We start from the raw sequence: 18,514 nt of genomic DNA, 5'->3' as shown, positions 1-18,514 counted from the left end.
ACTATTTCTTTGCAGGTCTGGCAGCCTGGGATGGTTATCCCACTCTGAAAATGCTAATGGAGATGGTCATGACGAAGTAAGGAACAGAGTTTAACACAATTAACACAGTTTAAAAAAGACTATTGTAACAGTATGCCAGCATGGGCTTTAATACTAAATCATTAACGCATACCCTCCCTCTGCTCTCAGCAACTACTCCTACCCACCATGCACTGTGGCTGACGAGGAGACCAAGACAGAGATGATCAGCCGTGAGCTGCAGGTTTCACAAAAGGAGAGACAGGAAATCCTGGCCTTTGAGAGCCACCTAGCTGCTGCCTCTACCAAGCAGACCATCACAGAGAGCAACAGTCTGCTACTGTCCCAGCTCACCAGTCTGGAGCCAAAGTAGGTCTTCAGCACCCACATCACTCGAGATGTATTTATATATTTATTTATTTACACTAAGGTATGCAAAATTTGTTGCATGTGTCAATAATGGAGTTAATGCATGGGTGTGTTTGTGTGTCTCAGGGGCCCACCACGCAGACCACCACCTCACATTCAAGAGCAGCTAAAGACTCTGAACCAGTCACTGCGCCTGGGCCACCTGCTGTGCCGCAGCCGCAACCCAGACTTCCTACTCAATATTATCCAGAGACAGGTCAGAGACATGCTGTTTAAAATTGGTGACAACAGTTATTATTGGTTTAATGCATCTAACATTAAAATTCATCACTGTCTGTTCTACACAGGCAGGATTGGTTATGTCTGAAGGGGGTAATGGCTGAACAGTCTAGCCAGCAGTTTTGTACATTTTCAGCAACTGTAAAATCAATGATAAAATCATATACTGTAAATAAGACATCAGTCACTTTTGTCTTAGTGTTGGTATATTAGCTAAATAGATTTTTCTGTCTCTTCAGGCTTCCTCACAGTCCATGCCATGGCTGGCTGACCTGGTGCAGTCCAGTGAAGGGTCTTTGGATGTCCTGCCTGTTCAGTGTCTATGTGAATTCCTCCTCCACGATGCAGCTGAAGACACTGCGTCTGCCGATGATGATGAGGAAGGAGAGAGCAAAGAGCAGAGAGTAAAAAAAAGACAGGTACCATGCAATAACTTATCAGAATGCCCAACTATTACCCCAATTACCTTTCTCATCTGTCCATAGGATATTTTTCCAGAAACAATGTAGAAAACCAGGTGTTCTTTTTATAAAAACCAGTATTGTTTAGTGTTTTACAAACAGAGATTTAGAGCTTTCTCAATAAGAGCAGACGTTTACAGCGGATCATTCATCTCTAGCTTGCCCTGTCCTATATATGTCCACCCTCATCGCATCCATAAACCTCCTCTTTAGCATTCCTCTCCACCTCCTACCTGGTGGCTCCATTCTCCGCACCCTTCTCCAGATAGAACTCTCATCCCTCCTCATCCCTGCCCAAACCATCTTAATCTCTTATCCCTAACTATGTCTCCAAAACATCTTACTAGAGATGCATGAGTACCGATACTGGTATCGGGCATTTGCCTGATACCGCGCTCATTAACTTGTACTCGTACTCGCAAACGAGGCTCCGATACTAAACATCCCATACAGTGTGCCTAGTGCACATTGCTGCGTTATGCCTGGTTCACACTACACGATTTTTGCCCTGATTTTCGCTCGGTGACTGGTCGGCGCTAGATTTGCCAGCTCGGGAGATCGGCGATCAAAACTCGGCTCTCGATCGCTACGTGTGAACTATCCAACAACTCGATCCAACTGGCTCACCGAGCGCTCGGTGACCGGATCGAGTTTTCTAGCAAGTCAGATATCTGATCTCAGATGTGCGGCTGGGAATGAGTGACATGTCGAACAGCCAATGAGAACGCAGGATACGGTGTGAGGGGAAACGCAGGAGAGGAGTGTAAACAGGTGGGACAGGGGGATAATCTAGTTTATATCAGAATACATCAGCACACACGTTTTACAGTATTTCTGACCTGATCGTTCTCTACAAAACATAACATTGCAAAAATATTTATTAACCTCCAACTCATTAACTCCATCATTCTAAATAGGTATTGGTATCGGTATCGGCAAGTACAAAAATACATGTACTTGTACTTGTACTCGGTTGGGAAAAAATGGTATTGATGCATCCCTACATCTTACCTGCATTGTCCCTCTAGTAATCCTGTTTATCCTCATCACTCCAAACGAGAATCACAGCATCTGCCACTTCCAGCTCTCTCTCCTCTCTTTTTGTCAGTGCCTCCAAGCCATACAACATAGCAGGACTCACTGCTTCTAAATATATTTAGGAATCCTAAAATCCTGGCTGCACTCAGGTGGACCTGTCTCGACCCTGACCAGGATAAAGCGGCTGATGAAATAAAATAAAATCCTACGCTTTCAGTATTAACGCATTGTAATCCTACACATTCCATTTCCTTTGTTTTTACTTTAATAAAATCATACCATCTAGTCTCACTGGCATTTTGTAAGAAAGACCCAAAATGGTAACTACAGCCCTTATACTCACTTCTTTTTTTTTTGCTTTCTGCGCAGAGACAGCAGAAACAGAGGCAGCTTCTGAGTCGGCTGCAAGACTTGCTTTTGGGGCCTAAGGCAGATGAGCATACTACCTGTGAGGTGCTGGACTACTTCTTGCGGCGACTCGGTTCCTCCCAGTTGGCATCCAGGGTTCTTGCTATGAAGGTACTTTACAAAAAGACAAACATGTTTGTCTTAAATGGATGTTTTTCTTTTAAGAATAGAAACATGTTCTTAGTGGTACTCAGTCTTGTAGTCAGATCACTTAGCAGCCGCGAAGTTCAAGTACACTCACATTCAAGACAGTACAGAAAAACTTAAGTACATTCAAGTATAGAAACACTAAGCTGCTTACGTCAAGGCAGTGTGGTGACGTTGGCTCAGCACTCAAGATGCTAGAGTAGTCATCAAAAGGTTTAAAACCCACCACAGCCAGACGCTACTGTTGGGCCTTTGAGCAAGGCCCTTAACCCTCAGTTGCTTTGACTGTATCCTTTTACTATTGGAAGTTGTGTTAGCCAAAAGCTTTAAAAAATCCCAAAAAATTCAAGCCAATGACTTTATAGCTTTTGATTCATGGCCACTTCAGCCTCACTTATGCTGTGCCCCACTCTGTAGCAGTGTGGCCTACTAATCCAAACCCCATCCCATCTAATGAAGAATAAGACATCTATGCAACAGTGCAATTAAATGTGGGCAGGATGCTCAATGGTACCTGCACACCAGGCGAGGAATGATAGTGATCAGTGTGTGACTCTCTGTACACCTGGTGCAGGTGAAAAGAAGAAGTTGGCCAACCTACACATGTGGGACAACGGTTGTTAGGTACAGCCTTTCTCTATCAGGGTCCTACAGTATTAGAGGAGATACAACTTTCTAGATTGGGAGAAAAACTAATAAAAAAAAAAAGGATCTTGCACCCCCACAGTCCTTAAAAAAATGGAAAAAAGTAATGACTATAATAAGAGCACAAATAGAGCACCTATACCTATACTGATGTTAATTAAGAGGTATCAGAGTTAACATGATCATGTTGGTATTGCTTAAATGTTGCATCAGTCTCTGTTAGTGCTGATTTCTAAAAATGGGACTGTGCTGGTAGGGTCTGTCCCTGGTTCTCTCAGAGGCAGGAATAAAGGACGCTGAAGAGAGAGACCACGCAATGGAGGAGGACTCCAGGGACGCAGAGATGCTGCCAGCATACCAGTGGCTCCTACAGGATTTACCGAAACTCCCGCTGTTTGAGAGTGTGAGGTCCATGACAGCCAGCGCCCTGCAGCAGGTCAGTCTACCGTAATACCATAATTAACATCCGTGCTTACTTAAGCCTAATCTTGGGACTCTGTGGTCCAGTAAAAGTGCTTTCAATTCTAAAATATAATGCCAACTATGATGTGTCTTTTTAAAGGCAATTCACATGGAGACTGACCCACAGACCGTCAGCGCCTATCTGATCTACCTTTCTCAGCATGCACCAGTGGAGGAACAGAGCCTGCACAATGATCTGGCACTGGTGAGCATTTTATGTTGCATAGATTGTGTAGGTCACATTAAGCACAGGGCATTTTGAGTAAGTTTGACATTTGTGGAAAAACAAAGAGGCTTATGTTTTTAAGACATGCATTGAAATCTGTTTTAAGCACAACCACAGACCAGTAAATATAAACAGTAGTACTCGCTAAGCAGTGTTTGTATAGTCTGAACCATGTATTGTAAAAACAGTGCTGAGTCCTTGTAAGTACTCTCATAGTCACTTATTTCTGTTTTTGTGTGTGTGTGTCAGGACGTGGCTCGTCTGATTGTGGAGCGCTCCACCATTATGAACAGTCTTTTCTCAAAGCACGCATTCAGGCCGGAGTCAGATGCCATGCTCGTTGCCCTCATTTCCATCTTCTCCACTTACATTCGCCGCATGAGAAAGACCAAGGATGGAGAGGACCTTTACAGCTGGGTCAGTCTTCTAAGAGTCTTTATGTTTATGTAGCTGTATACTAAAAGGATGGTTCTATAAACAAGTAGCAATAGCAGAACGTGTTTTTGTGTTGTTGTTTTTTCCAAAACATTTATCAAAGAAAAATACGAGGGTGCTCAAGTGGCGCAGCAGTCTATCACGCTAACCCACCAAGGCTAAGATTCAGGTTCAAATCTCAAATTGGTAGATGCCCTGTTTAGGGTATTTCTGCCTTGCACCCAGTGTGTCCTGGGCAAACTGAAGCCGCCACCACCCTAACCAGGATAAAGCAGTTGATGAAAATGAAATTAAAGAATGATATCATACCAGGGTTAGCAGTAACAGAATCTTTGTATTTACAATATATACAAAAATGTAATATACATATATTGTATGTAAAATATTTTGAATACTATTCAGATACCTACATATTTTCAGATACTAACAAAACATTTTAAAACATTTCAAACATAATATTAAATAAGATAAAAAAAAAAAAATACAATTTAAGACTATGAACATTGAGTCCTCACAGAGCACTTATTTTCCTTACAGTGCTCCTGACATGGTGGTGGTTATAAGTCAGGCCTTTGTGTCAATAGGATGAGGACTTAAATTTGTCTCTTAAATTAGTTTAATTTTATTTTTAGATGAACATCCACATGCGTGACACATTAGCTCAAGTCCACTCAGCCAACACACACACCCCTACACACTGGTCTTGTCTTTACAATAGGTCTTAGCTTTACAAACAAATTGTTTACACAATCTACACAATCATTATTGGCTATGGCGTGAGGGGGGCCTTGTAAATAAAATAAGAAGGGGTTGCATCAGGATAGGCATCCTAAATAAAAACTGTGCCAGGTCTAGTATCATTTTGTTGACTGATGCTCTCTATTTTGTTGCCTCAAAATTTTGTTTTCAGGAGAAGATATAATAATGATTTTTGTTACCTTATCAAATATGTATACCAAATGTTTACTTTTATACTGATACAAATTTCACCCAGTCTACGAATATACTAATCTGTCTTAAGCCTATGAAACCTAAAGATGTATAATTGAGCACAAACCAGCTTTTATGAAAATTGTTCTGTTATTATTTTTAAAACATTTAAGCTAATAAATTACATTCATTTTATTTTAACAGTCAGAGTCTCAAGACCAGGTGTTTTTGCGCTGGACAACTGGAGAAACGGCTACCATGCACATTTTGGTGGTTCATGCTATGGTCATACTGCTCACGCTGGGACCACCCAAAGGTGTGCTGCTTCTCCCTACAATAAAGCTTTGCATTATTTTTATCTTCCATTTAGCTATCTGTGTCTGAAATGGTTCGTTCTTCAATTGTTTTATCTAACTATTGTGGATAATATAGCACGCAGGGCTGTTCAACTTATGGCACAGATGTACTTTGCTTATTCTCTCTTTAGGAGAAAGTGACTTCTTCTCTCTGCTTGAAATCTGGTTCCCTGATAAAAAGCCTCTCCCCACTGCTTTCCTGGTGGACACATCAGAGGAGGCTCTTCTTTTGCCTGACTGGCTAAAACTGAGGATGATCCGCTCAGAAGTCTCCCGGTTGGTTGATGCAGGTAGGTGGTTATTTCAACTCAAAGAAGATGCACCATTCAGGGTTTTAATATTTAAGATTCTTCAGTGTTGTGAACATGGAGGTTTTTTTTTATCCCTCTAGCACTGCAGGATTTGGAGCCACAGCAGCTGCTGCTCTTTGTGCAGTCCTTTGGAATTCCTGTATCCAGCATGAGCAAACTATTGCAGTACTTGGATCAGGCTGTCTCTCATGATACTCAGGCACTGGAGCAAAACATCATGGACAAGAGTAAGGAAACTTTGTGGTTCTATATTCCATTTCCTTTTGAATTCTATCTCAAAACCCCCTCCGGCACGTACAGTCAGTACAGATCGTGCATTTTTCACCTGCACGAGTCGAGTTCATACACTTGACGGGCACTGTGCATGGAGGGCCACACCCCCATCAGCATTATTCCTCAACCCTGTGCAGGCGCCATCAGTCAGCCAGCAGGGACCGCAGGGACCTATGATCCGACTTTCTTACCCTCTAACCCTGAACAGCAGCCAAATGTTGTTCATACAGCCGCCCAGTCGGAAAGGCAGAGCTGAGATTCGATATGATGTATTCGAAACCCCAACTCTGGTGAGCTAGCGTACTTTACCGCTGCGCCACCTGAGCGGCAATAAAACACTTTTTACACCAGCAATCAATAGGTATAAATGAAACTAAACAGAATTATGAATGGCAGTTCGTATTCTTTTAGCCATATCCATTTGATCAGCTTAAATGACTTCAAATGATTTGTTTTTTTGACAGACTACATGGCCCAACTGGTAGAAGTGCAGCATGAAAGAGGAGCCACTGGTGGCCACACCTTCCACAACCTGCTCAGTGCTTCACTTCCCCCGCGCCGAGGTCAGCACCCACAGTTTTGGATTCACTTCAGATTTCACTGGAAGCAATGTGTCAACCTGACTGTGTGAACAGGTCATGCATTTCCTTTTTTTCTGGGATCTTCTTTCTGCAGACAGTTCAGAAGGGAGCAGGGTGAAAATGGCAGTCGAGCCTCCGCACAGCTCTGTGAAGATGAGAGCACTGAGTCAGGTGCCGACCATCAGTGCTGAAGATGACCTCACCAGTGTCCTGCTGCAGGTGGGTATTGTCAGCTACATGCATGAGCGTGGCTCTCCATACCCAACATGGCTCTGGGTGGGAACCCAACACGAGTAGGTGATAAGAAGCAAACAATTGGAGGTTTAAGGGGGAGATTGGCGGGGGCATGTGGTGATCCAGCTCTCCTTGATCAGATCGGGGGTTGTGCAAGCAGCGGATTTACAAACGGGAATTGGAAATGACAATATTGTGAGATAAGGGAGGAAAATCACTACATCTGTAGCATTTTTAACCTGTAGCCATAGTACTGACCAGGAATTGATTAATAGATATATGCAATGTAGATGCAGTAGATTGAGATCAACATGAAACCAGTGTGAGTCCACTGTTTTTTGAGGATATGTTTTCTGAAAAAAAAAAGTCGTGTTAATATTGTTTGTTCTGTGTACAGCTGTTTCCTCTGAAAGTGGACCCCCGCCGGCCCGCACCACCGTCACGCCCTCTGTCTTTGGCCCTGCAGCAAGCTCTGGCTCAGGAAGTGCTGAAAGCACGGCAGGACAAGAGTCAGCAGGGTGGCACTGCTGCGCGTCTCCTGAAGGCACTAGCAGCCCTGCTTGGATCTAATCATTCCGGTCCTCTGGTCATGGCCATGCATCACAACCACGCCATCTCGTGCCCCCTGCTGCGCCAGCTGCACCTCTACCAGGTACAAGAGCCTTGCCTTTGGAATAGGTTTTGTTAAGGGATCTATGAACAGCAAGCTGATTTTGACTTGTCTCTCTGGGCTCGTTAGCGGCTGACACCTCAGGACGCGGCGTTCAGCTCACTTTTCTTCAAGGTGCTCATGCAGATGTTGACGTGGCTGGAGAGCTCTGCACTGGAGCCGGGCCCCATTAAGAACTTGCTGAAGTCTTTGGTCGCACAGTACTCTCACAAGCACCAGATCACTGATGGTAAGCAGCTCCTGCTAATGAGGCATTTAACTGATGAGAGTTCAGTTCGAATTCTGCTGTTTTCATATGATCATGTATTTTCTATTAGCATTAACATTTAGCTGGTAATGCTTTTTTTTCAGCAGTTAATATCCAGTCCCCTCCTTAATTACTGGCAATATAATAGATAAGCTTGACAGTTACGGTTATCCATGGAATAATGACGATTGGTTATCAGTTAAAAGAACATTAAGTAGTATATATTTACTCTTGGAAAATGTTACTGTAAGACTGACTTTCATTTAATTAGAGCTCTGTTTATTTAATTAGTAGAGTTAAATACAGTATAAATCAAATATGTAATTATTCAAACAATTCACTTTTATTTACAGGTAGACCAATATTTGTTCTTAAACGCTCTTAATTGTTGTCATTGATGTTAGTTCGTACAGGTTTCCTTCACCTGGTGGAGGCGCTTGCCTATAGACGGGACTCGGAAGTGGCCGTTAGGGGAATCATCGCTTCGCTGAAAGCTGGAGAGAAGTGCAATGCAGAGCCAGAACTCATCATGAAAGGTACCCCGCTAATGCCTACCTCATCAGATCACTCTCACAGCTGACAAAGCTGTGAGTTTTCTAACAATTGTGCCATACTGAATTAATACAAGAAAACAAGATTCATTCCAAAGCACGATCATGATATACTAAACTGGACTCAGGTCTATTAGGTTTAAGACGATTGACATTGTTAATTTAGGCATGCAGGTCTGCCATTCAGGGTGCGCTTGTATAACATTTATTTTTACTTGCACGTGTACCTTCGCTGTGCAATCAGCTTGTTTTAGGATGAGCCTGCTGTCTTCCCAGTGGGCATATGAGCTCTGTGTATTGTTGTTGGAGCAATTAGCAACATTACTCACTTTCTCCAGACTGCTGTGTTCCAAGTTGTGGCTTTGTGATTTTTTTTCTCTTTATGACTTTGGCCTGCAAACTTTTAAAACCGAACCAGCGTAGACATTAAAACAGCCACATGCAGGGGAAAAAATTCCTCTCTAGACTTGTTTACATCCAGGGAGAGCCACGTTAGCCATCAGTGTTTTTGTATGAAAGTTATAAAAGGTTTCTGGTATGGGGGGGTGCATGGGGCTTTGGGGGTTTTCTAGAGAAAGCAATAAGTGTGGAACCGGGTTTTACCATGTGGGATTGGCACTGCTTTCTGCATGATTGTTTTTCTATAGCAGTCTGGAAACATTTCTCAATAGTCACAGTAAATCTGGATTGTGTGCATGTGTGTGTGTTTGTGTGTGTGTCAGCCCTACAGGGGTTGATAGAGGTGAAATCTCCCTACCTGGAGGAGCTGCTCTCTCTACTAATGACTGTCGGCATGGAGACGGAAGCTCCCAGCAGCACAGCTGGCCCTGTTGCCATGGTGATCTCACTGTTGCTACAGGAAACTGAGGAAAGAGGGGTGAAGGTGGAGGCCGAATCAAAAATGTAAGCACTACTGAGCTGGCTTGGGACAACCTGCTGGGAATCCCAAGAAGATTTTTTTATGATTTTATGCTCTTCGGTGTGAAACTACTGGCCAGGCGTGATCCAATGATGTTGCAGGTTCTTTAATTGCAAAATGGAAATAAAGTTAAGTCAATATCGCCAATAAACCTAGACAATCAGCCTGTTAATTATCTGAAAAATACATGTACACTGTAGATGCTCTGTGGAACCTACAGAAGTTGAAATACCTGCTGGTAATGTCCTGGTACCAGATACTACAGGACTCCTTTAGTCTAAGTGAGTCAGAGCTGTTTTGACAGTGTTAGGCAGGTGGTCTTAATGTTTTGGCTCACCAGTGTATGTTTTACACTGTCTAAAGAAAAAGTGAAATATTATCTTGAGCCTAGCAAAGAAAAGCTATTACAGTTGCAAGTGTACTAGCAAGTTAAGCTAGGCTACAGTGCGGTAGTTAATGTGTTTTTAAAAATGAAATGCCCCATTCAGCTAGTAAAGACGCATCAGTCCACCAGGAGTACTTAAAGATAAGTAATAAGGACCTTGAGAAAACAAGTTAAAACAAGTCATAACTTTTGAAGCATCAACCCTACCTTATATACCAACGTGAAGGACTTGCCTGGTTCAGTTTAATTAAAAGTATATATCTGTTGTAGTTCTGAGGGAAAGAGAACCAGCCCTAGCTCAGGGCTGTTGATCGACTGGCTCGGGCTGCTCGACCCTGAAGTGATCTCCATATGCTCGGACCTTCAGCATAAACTGCTCTTCTCACTGAACAAGGTACCTTTGTCCGGATGCTTTTAGCCTGTGTAAGCATATCTGACAGCATGGAGGGATTGACCCCGTTGTGTGTGTTTTATTAGACTAAAGCGTCGGATGTGTGTGCAGCCCCTTCCTACAGGCCATACCTGCTGGCCCTGCTCACTCACCAGTCTAACTGGAGCACTTTGCACCAGTGTATCACCACACTTCTGAACAGACCCAGAGAGCACAGGTGAGCATGTACACTCTACAAGCTGTTCTTTTCACTGTGAACTGACTGTCATTGGTCTATAGTTAACCATTAACTGACAAGCTTATAGCAACTTATCAGAATATAGAGCGCAACACGAGTTTCATATCGACAAGTGTTTATGCTTGAATTTTGGAAAACATGACAGTAGTGGAGAACAGTAAGATGAACATAAATAGTGAGCAGAATCAGTCCTATATTCAGAAGAGAACACTTTATTACAAGGGCAAATCGGGTATCTTTTGGATACAGCATTAGTGTGGTAATGGGCACTTGGGTGGTACATCGGCATAGGATACTCTAAAAATAATTTGACAGTCAACATTTAAACAAATACAAATCTCAGTGGGTAGCACTGTCGCCTCACAGCAAGAAGGTCCTGGGTTCGATCCCCAGGTGGGGCGGTCCGGGTCCTTTCTGTGTGGAGTTTGCATGTTCTCCCCGTGTCTGCATGGGTTTACTCCGGGTGCTCCGGTTTCCTCCCACAGTCCAAAGACATGCAAGTGAGGTGAATTGGAGATACAAAATTGTCCATGACTGTGTTTGATATAACCTTGTGAACTGATGAACCTTGTGCAATGGGTAAACCGTTCCTGTCATGAATGTAACGTGTAAAACATGAAGTTAATATCCTAATAAACATGTATAAACCATCTTTTACCGGCTTATTTAATTTGTTCTGGAAGGTAAGGGGTTGCATTTAAGAAGCTTCTTTGTCACCCTCTGGTGTGGGTAAAAGGATCATCAGGTCAGCAATAATAAGGTGTAATAAATATATAGAATTTTTTTAGTCAAGTCATCAAAGGTTTCCCTGTTAATTATTTTACAGTATAATAGTTCCACTGTTTCCCTGCCACTACAGTGCCAACTGTAACACAATTTGCTGAGAGGGAGACATCTGTTAACAGGGAACATGATTTGATGTCACACCTGCCACATGCACACTAAAGGAAAATTAGGGTTAAATGTTCAGCACAATGGCTCGTGTCTTAAGATTCGTATTAACTGAGCACTGACTTATTTGTGGGTTATCAGGTAGCATCCCATGTAGCCATGGGTAATCTTATACATTGTTTTCCTCCAGAGTGGACCCCTCCTCAGCTTTGGATTTTCTATGGGCCTGCAGTCATATCCCTCGCATCTGGCAGGGTAGAGACCAGAAAACTCCACAGGTAAGGCCCAGTTTAGCACCTAGAGAAAGTTGGTTAATTGTAATTGAAATTATAATTGTTTTATCCAGGGATGCATCAATACCATTTTTTGTACAAGTACATGTATTTTTGTACTTGCCGATACCGATACCAATACCTATTTAGAATACCGTTTTTTTAAAAACAAAAACACACGTGAGAAGTGACGAGAAGTTTAATGATACCACGTCCAAAAATGCACGTCAACAAGTAGCGAGTGATCAAAGTGTTTGTGCGCTGATGTGATGAAATCAAGGAAGAAAAATAAATGAATCTGAGTGGATTTGGCAACACGAATAGCATGGATTGTTCTGTAGCATGATTGTCACGTGTGTGTGCCGGTGTATTCTGATATAAACTAGATTATCCCCCTGTCCCACCTGTTTACACTCCTCTCCTGCGTTTCCCCTCACACCGTATCCTGCGTTCTCATTGGCTGTTCGACATGTCACTCATTCCCAGTCGCACATCTCAGATCAGATATTTGACGTGCTAGAAAACTCGATCCGGTCACCGAGCGCCGAGCGAAAATCAGGGCAAAAATCGTGTAGTGTGAACCAGGCATAACGCAGCAACATGCACTAGGCACACGGTATCGGATGTTTAGTATCGGAGCCTCGTTTGCGAGTACGAGTACAAGTTAATGAGCGCGGTATCGGGCAAATACCCAGTATCGGTACTCATGCATCTCTAAGTTTTATCATAACTATATGTTGTCAGATAAACACAAATTTTTGACATTGCAACTTCACTGTTACAAGACAGAACATAGTGCCTGATTTCATGAGTATGCCAACCCGGTAGGCACCTTCCCCATTCATTGCTTAACAGCTGTTTCATTGTTTGAATTAGCATTTTAAAAGATGATATTTTATGTCAAGTGCTTTATACTTAACATTAAATAATGATTCAGTAACTGCTTTATCCTGAGATGGAATGCAGTGGGTCTAAATAATTTAAAAAAGATTTCAGATATGAAAGTGCTTTTTCTCTATTCTTCACTGCACACTTTTCAGCTGTAGTATTTGTATGTTTATTCTGTGTTCTGTTTCTATATTAAGGATATCTATATTTTAGTCATTATTTCATCCCCATTGATCATTACATGCCTGTCATCCCTGCAGAAGCGCACAGAGAAGTTTGTGTTGAAGCTTACCAGCGATGAGCTGATCAGTTTGGTGGAGTTGATCCTGTTGGAGTCTGAGCTAAGCTGGCGAGATACAGGCGAAGCTGATGGCACTTTGGACCAGGCATCCTGTTCTCTCATCCAGTCTCGTCTGCCCCTGCTACACAGCTGCTGCCACAGTGACCCTGCCAGTGTCCAAACTGTCTGCGAGTACCTCGTCAACTGTATTAAGAAGTGGGGGGACAGGTACGGCTTTTACATTCCTAGAGGTACAGAACTATTTTAGATAGCAGATACTCATATTAGAACTTTTTCTACTTGGATTTTTTTTTACCCTTTTATCTTGCAATCTTGTTATTTCCAATTCCCAATTTCACTTGCACAAACCCTGATCTGATCAAGGAGAGCTATCTCACCACACGTTCCTTCCAAGTTAGTTCATTCTGAGGTCGGTGGCTCTGCTGAGATCTTGGTCATGTTGCTTTTATGTCCTAGTTCACGTGTTCGTGATCAGCTTTAGCTGTGTGAGGAACAGTAATGTTTGGATTAATGCGAAGTTTGACATGTTTTTCAGTGTGATGAGCAAAAGGTGTGAGAACCTCCTGCTGCAGATATACCTCCAGTTTCCCGAAGTCATTCAGCATGTGCGTCTGCCCGGTGCTACTCTGAGTGGAGAGGCAGCTGCTGACGGGAGCACCTGCAAGGTACCAGCATACCTGTCTAGACTGGTCCAAACATTTGTTAAGCTTCAGTGTTAAATAATGTTACATCAAAAATAATGTGTTTGGTGCCTTGAGTTATTCTTAGTTTTGTAATGGAGCAACATAAGCAAGTCATGAATTAAACAAATTGGGATTGGTAGGATGAAAGTGTGGGATGATCAGGTTGTCTTTTATATCCAATGGTGATTAAAACCTGATGGTTGAGTGAAATTGAATGTGGTCTTTTGTCTTTATGTTCTTACCCAGTGGGATGTTCTGGTGCATCGTCTAATCACACTTATGGCTGACACTGGAGAGTCCAAATCTACAGAGAACCGGGTGTCAGACGCTACCCTGGCCTGCAGAAAACTGGCCGTCTCCCACCCTGTGCTCCTGCTTAGGTGTGTCATTACATTACATACACGTTGTTCCACATTCTTTAAGACTGCACATTTAAAAAACGAAGCAAAATATAAGCTAATGGAACTTGTGCTCTTGATTTAATCTGCTTTCGAACAATCACTTTGTAATCACGAGGTCTAGGATTAAGTGGATCATGGTGCGTTTTCTTTCCTCAGACACCTGGCCATGATTGCAGCTCTGATGCATGGTCGAAGTAATCTAAATTTTCAGGAATTTCGAAAGCAGCACCATCTGACTTTCTTCAGTGATGTGCTGGCCATTCTGGAGCTGCTGCAGCCACGAGTTTTTCACTCCAGCCACCAGAGGGCGCTGCAAGACTGCTTGCTTTCTTTTATTAAAGTCTTACAGGTACGTGCAGTCATAGTGTGATTGTAGTTATGTGTTTCATACCTGTCGTCTAAGCCCTGCTAAATGGAGTAAAAACTTTTGCTTTTGCACTAAAATTTAGTATCATTTATTTCTTTTATTAGCAAGCAGTAATAATTATTAGATGATATGGGCATAGGGATATGGGAATTTCAGCTGCTCTTGTATTTAGATGTTACTACTGTGGATCATTTTGGTTCACATACTTGGCACAGTTTTTATGTTTAATGCCCTTTCTGATGCAACCCTCAATATTTTATTTGTGCTCGAGACCAGCACTAAGAGCGCACCAGAAAGTGCACCACCCAATGGCTATGTCCAACAATGCCTGTGTAGACAACTGATTGGGATTAGCAGCAGTGTGCTGGCGTGTTTTACTGCTGCGGCCCTAGAAAATGTATTTTCATAAAAAGCACGGTAGCCTATCAGATCCCCAGCGGTGCTATCAGCCAGACTATATTTGGGGGGCATGGCAGAGGCTCCACAATGGATTGGTGTCCTGTCCGGGGTGTGTTACTGCATTGCATAAAGACATAAAAATAAAAAGGGGGGAAAAAATGTAGATAATGATATGTTGACATTTAAAGTTGATTTAACACTTAACAGAGGATTTGATTAATATGACTATTGATTTTATATTTGTATTCTTTGCAGAACTTCAGGCGGTTATCCCGTATGCCAATCATTAACAAATTTGTGCAGTTTATTCAGAAATACATTACCCACGATGCATCAGCTGCTGTGCCATTTCTTCAGCAGCACTCTGACATTCTGCAGTAAGATTATATTCATATATGCTTGCAATTTGAATAATTATGAGGGTTCTTTATTCTGTGCATTGTGTGTATAATTAATAATTTTCTCTTTGTGTTTGTTCCAGGGGGCTCGCCGCAGAGAACCCAGACCTGGTGCAGCTAAAGTCTCTGCTAGCTGGTCTCACTCTGCCAATGAAGACCGGCTCGTCCGAGATGGCTGCAGAGGACAAAGATGGTAACTTTTTGTCATGTGACCTCTCACTTTTAGCTTCTGTTTGAACTTTCTCACTACTCCTTTCTTCACATTCCTATTACAGGTGAAGACTCCTCATCTGGCTCTTTGCCCTTGGTCAACATTTCAGCCTCCACAGCACTCAGCTCAGCAGACATGACCAAGTACCTGAAGAAGATCTCTAAAGGGGAGGCCATTGAAGGTAAAAGCCTATTGTGCAGCAGCATTATAATAATAAGAAGAAAGAATGAGAAATTCTTTAATAAATTGAGAATTTTTGTTCCAGTAATTGCTTTAGTTCATCTCTCACTGGCCGAATACTTCAGCAGACAAATGTTGACTATGAATTCTTCTGTGCTTTTTCCAGATGTGTTGGAGGTGTTGACACAGGTGGATGAGAAGTCGAAAAGGAACCCTGAAATAATCCAGTATTTTGTTGTAAGTTTATTTGAAGTCTTTTAATGGAAGAAAATAGTTTTGTTGAATAATTTGCTAATTCATGTAGTTTTTTTTTGTTTTGCTTCTTTTTTTTTTTAGAATGATCTGCAGCGGTTGATGAGCTCACCTGAGGAGCTGTGTCGCAACATGGCCTTTAGCCTTGCACTGCGCTGCATGCAGAACACCCCCAGGTATGCCAATAATCATTCAAAACAAATTGATATGCTATTTGAAATGGTAAATAGTGTGTTATTTGATCCTGCATCTGATTTTGCACAAAGTGGAATAACATTCATAAAAATACATATAATAAACTGGAATAAGCAACGTATTTGCAAATAGACAAACTGTACAATCAATATAAAATCACGACACAGTGTGCTATAACCAGGCTGTCTCTGTGTTTCCTCTACAAACCTAAATGCATGCAAGTGGTAGATTGGCTATTCTAAATAAGCCCTAAGTGTAGGTCATTAGGTCATGTACATAGTCCATATTAAGTTTATAAGTCCATATTATGGATAAATACATTTTTTTATTTCCTGTCAGGATATGTATCTGACAGCAGAAGTACAAAATTCTTCATGACTTTTGTTTTGGCATATGTGTGTTGGACTACTTGTAGACAAATGCATTCAAAATTTCCAGCTTCTCTGGCTCCTGTTTTGTCTTTGCTCTTTATTTAAATGTTATCCATTAACTGTTCGGTCTTGGCTCAAAATAGGGTGAAAACTAAATGTTATGAGGGTAAAACCCAAACATTTAACCAAATTTCATAAGCCAAGCTCTGCCTCTTAAAGGTAGAGCCTACAAAAACTAAACTGATTAAAATGACCTGAAAACGAACTGCATCTCAGCATACTGAATATAAATGATTTCTTTCAGCTGCTTCTGTTAGGGGTTGCCACAAATTCAGCTGCATATTTGATTCGGCACAGTTTTTATGCCAGATGCCTTTAATGACACAACTCTCCTATTTATTCTGGGCTTGGGACCAGTACTAAGGGTGCACTGATATGGACCCCTCCCAATATCTAGGTTTACCTTATGCTGTCTGCCTACTGCATTTGTGAGTCACTAAATATATGTGTGATTAGTTTACTACCAATACTTTTGTTACATATTAGCACATAGGATGCAGTTCGGGAAGCAGCCATGAAATAACTTGAGTGCCTCGTAAAGTGATGTGGGCATTTCATAACCCTGGATGTAATATTTTATGGCTGCAAAATACTGGATAATGTGTTTTAGTGGGAATACTTCTCTTGTAAGTGTAAAAAACTGCTCTTTACTGAGACCATGCAATTGGTGTAAATATATGCTAATAAATTGGTGGCTGCCAATTAAAATTAGAATTTGATTTAAGCACACCAGTACACCAAAGTACACCAGTGCCTCAAAATAATTTTGTATAGAACTAAATCAAACGGTTGTTTACTGAAGTTGGTGTCACTGTGATGCTCTCAGTGGAATGTTTTCTTGTTAGTTCCCCAGAGATTAGGCCTGGACCCTAGCTAGCTGCTTAAAATTGAAAGAACTTTTTACCCAACAGATCAGGCAATGACTTGTATGTTAGTTATTGTTTAATCAAGACCAGTTGCTTCTAGAACAGAAAAAGTGTTGACCAGTGTCTTCTGCCAGTGTTCCACCATTATCTCATTTATACCAGCATGTTGCCCACTGAAATTCTCAGCTTTACAGTAAATGAATGTATTTTATCATTTTGTTTTATGTAGCCTGGCATCAGACTTCCTTCCCACCTTCATGTACTGCATGGGCAGTGGGAACTTTGACGTCATCCAAACAGCCCTGAGGAATCTTCCAGAATATGTGCTTCTTTGTCAAGGTATGCCCAGCAAATTTGTGACAAATAAGTAGCTTCAGTGTGAAAGATTAATTTGTTAAGTTGTTTTAGTCGCAGCTGTCTTATAAATGCTTATTATTATTATTCATCTGTCTACAATGACATGTTTACCTATCTGCCATTCTGTGCTTTCTCTAGAACACGCAGGCATCCTGCTCCATAAGGCTTTCCTAGTGGGCATCTACGGTCAGATTGACACTAGCTCAACGATTTCAGAGTCTCTAAAGGTCCTGCACATGGAGGTTACAACATAGACCTTCAAAAAGCAATTTAGACCAAAAGTCATAGAATATTAGGTCCTAGCTGCTTCAAATGCAAATCTTCAACATCAAGGTCATGTGCGCTATTGATTTCTTTGTCATTCATGACTTCAGTCAAAAGTAGAATGCATTGAGGTATTCATACAGAAAAGAAAGCTAGAAGCTAAAGTAATATGAATTGTTGAACAATATAGGGCTTTTTGTGTTACTGGAAGTAAACATTTATGTGGAATACATTGCATAATAAATACAAAAAAAAAAGGTTTTTAAAGTTTTGAATGAAATTGTGATGCTTGTTTGAAGATTTGGCAACTTTGTCAGCATTTTAAATGTTATTACAGTTTGTTAGTAACATTAAAATTGCATCTTGTATGAATTCTTCTCATGCAATAATTTATTTTAAGCAACAATCCATAATCAGCAACTTAATTTGGACTTTCAAAAAAATGACATTACAAAATACCACAACTACAAAATGTTTGGACTGGCTGCTCAGGTAGCACAGCGGTAAAACACGCTAGCACACCAGAGCTGGCATTTCAAACTCGTCGGTTCGAAACTAGGCTCTGCCATCCGGCTCGGCTAGAT

General features: G+C 41.6%; 1 protein-coding gene across 1 annotated transcript in view; it reads left to right on the top strand.

Annotated features, from left to right (window-relative positions):
• ints1 (integrator complex subunit 1) overlaps positions 1-18,302 on the top strand; it is a 32,077-nt gene extending 13,775 nt beyond the window's left edge. The window contains exons 18-48 of the mRNA XM_063012496.1: positions 16-76; positions 190-387; positions 514-643; positions 906-1,085; positions 2,535-2,684; positions 3,622-3,801; positions 3,928-4,032; positions 4,303-4,470; positions 5,623-5,734; positions 5,906-6,064; positions 6,166-6,312; positions 6,823-6,921; positions 7,034-7,158; positions 7,571-7,825; positions 7,913-8,072; positions 8,495-8,626; positions 9,364-9,544; positions 10,216-10,339; positions 10,423-10,553; positions 11,656-11,743; positions 12,886-13,133; positions 13,462-13,591; positions 13,856-13,989; positions 14,167-14,359; positions 15,032-15,153; positions 15,258-15,367; positions 15,450-15,566; positions 15,732-15,802; positions 15,902-15,993; positions 17,539-17,648; positions 17,805-18,302. Coding sequence (XP_062868566.1) covers positions 16-76; positions 190-387; positions 514-643; positions 906-1,085; positions 2,535-2,684; positions 3,622-3,801; positions 3,928-4,032; positions 4,303-4,470; positions 5,623-5,734; positions 5,906-6,064; positions 6,166-6,312; positions 6,823-6,921; positions 7,034-7,158; positions 7,571-7,825; positions 7,913-8,072; positions 8,495-8,626; positions 9,364-9,544; positions 10,216-10,339; positions 10,423-10,553; positions 11,656-11,743; positions 12,886-13,133; positions 13,462-13,591; positions 13,856-13,989; positions 14,167-14,359; positions 15,032-15,153; positions 15,258-15,367; positions 15,450-15,566; positions 15,732-15,802; positions 15,902-15,993; positions 17,539-17,648; positions 17,805-17,920 — 4,328 coding nt within the window. The 3' untranslated portion in view covers positions 17,921-18,302. The remainder of the gene's footprint in view (positions 1-15; positions 77-189; positions 388-513; positions 644-905; positions 1,086-2,534; positions 2,685-3,621; positions 3,802-3,927; positions 4,033-4,302; positions 4,471-5,622; positions 5,735-5,905; positions 6,065-6,165; positions 6,313-6,822; positions 6,922-7,033; positions 7,159-7,570; positions 7,826-7,912; positions 8,073-8,494; positions 8,627-9,363; positions 9,545-10,215; positions 10,340-10,422; positions 10,554-11,655; positions 11,744-12,885; positions 13,134-13,461; positions 13,592-13,855; positions 13,990-14,166; positions 14,360-15,031; positions 15,154-15,257; positions 15,368-15,449; positions 15,567-15,731; positions 15,803-15,901; positions 15,994-17,538; positions 17,649-17,804) is intronic.
• The last annotated feature ends 212 nt before the right edge of the window (positions 18,303-18,514 follow it).

The sequence above is a fragment of the Trichomycterus rosablanca genome, chromosome 2 (genome assembly GCF_030014385.1).
Source record: "Trichomycterus rosablanca isolate fTriRos1 chromosome 2, fTriRos1.hap1, whole genome shotgun sequence".
NCBI classification, from domain to species: Eukaryota; Metazoa; Chordata; class Actinopteri; order Siluriformes; family Trichomycteridae; genus Trichomycterus; species Trichomycterus rosablanca.
This window is presented reverse-complemented; position numbering and strand designations above follow the sequence as displayed.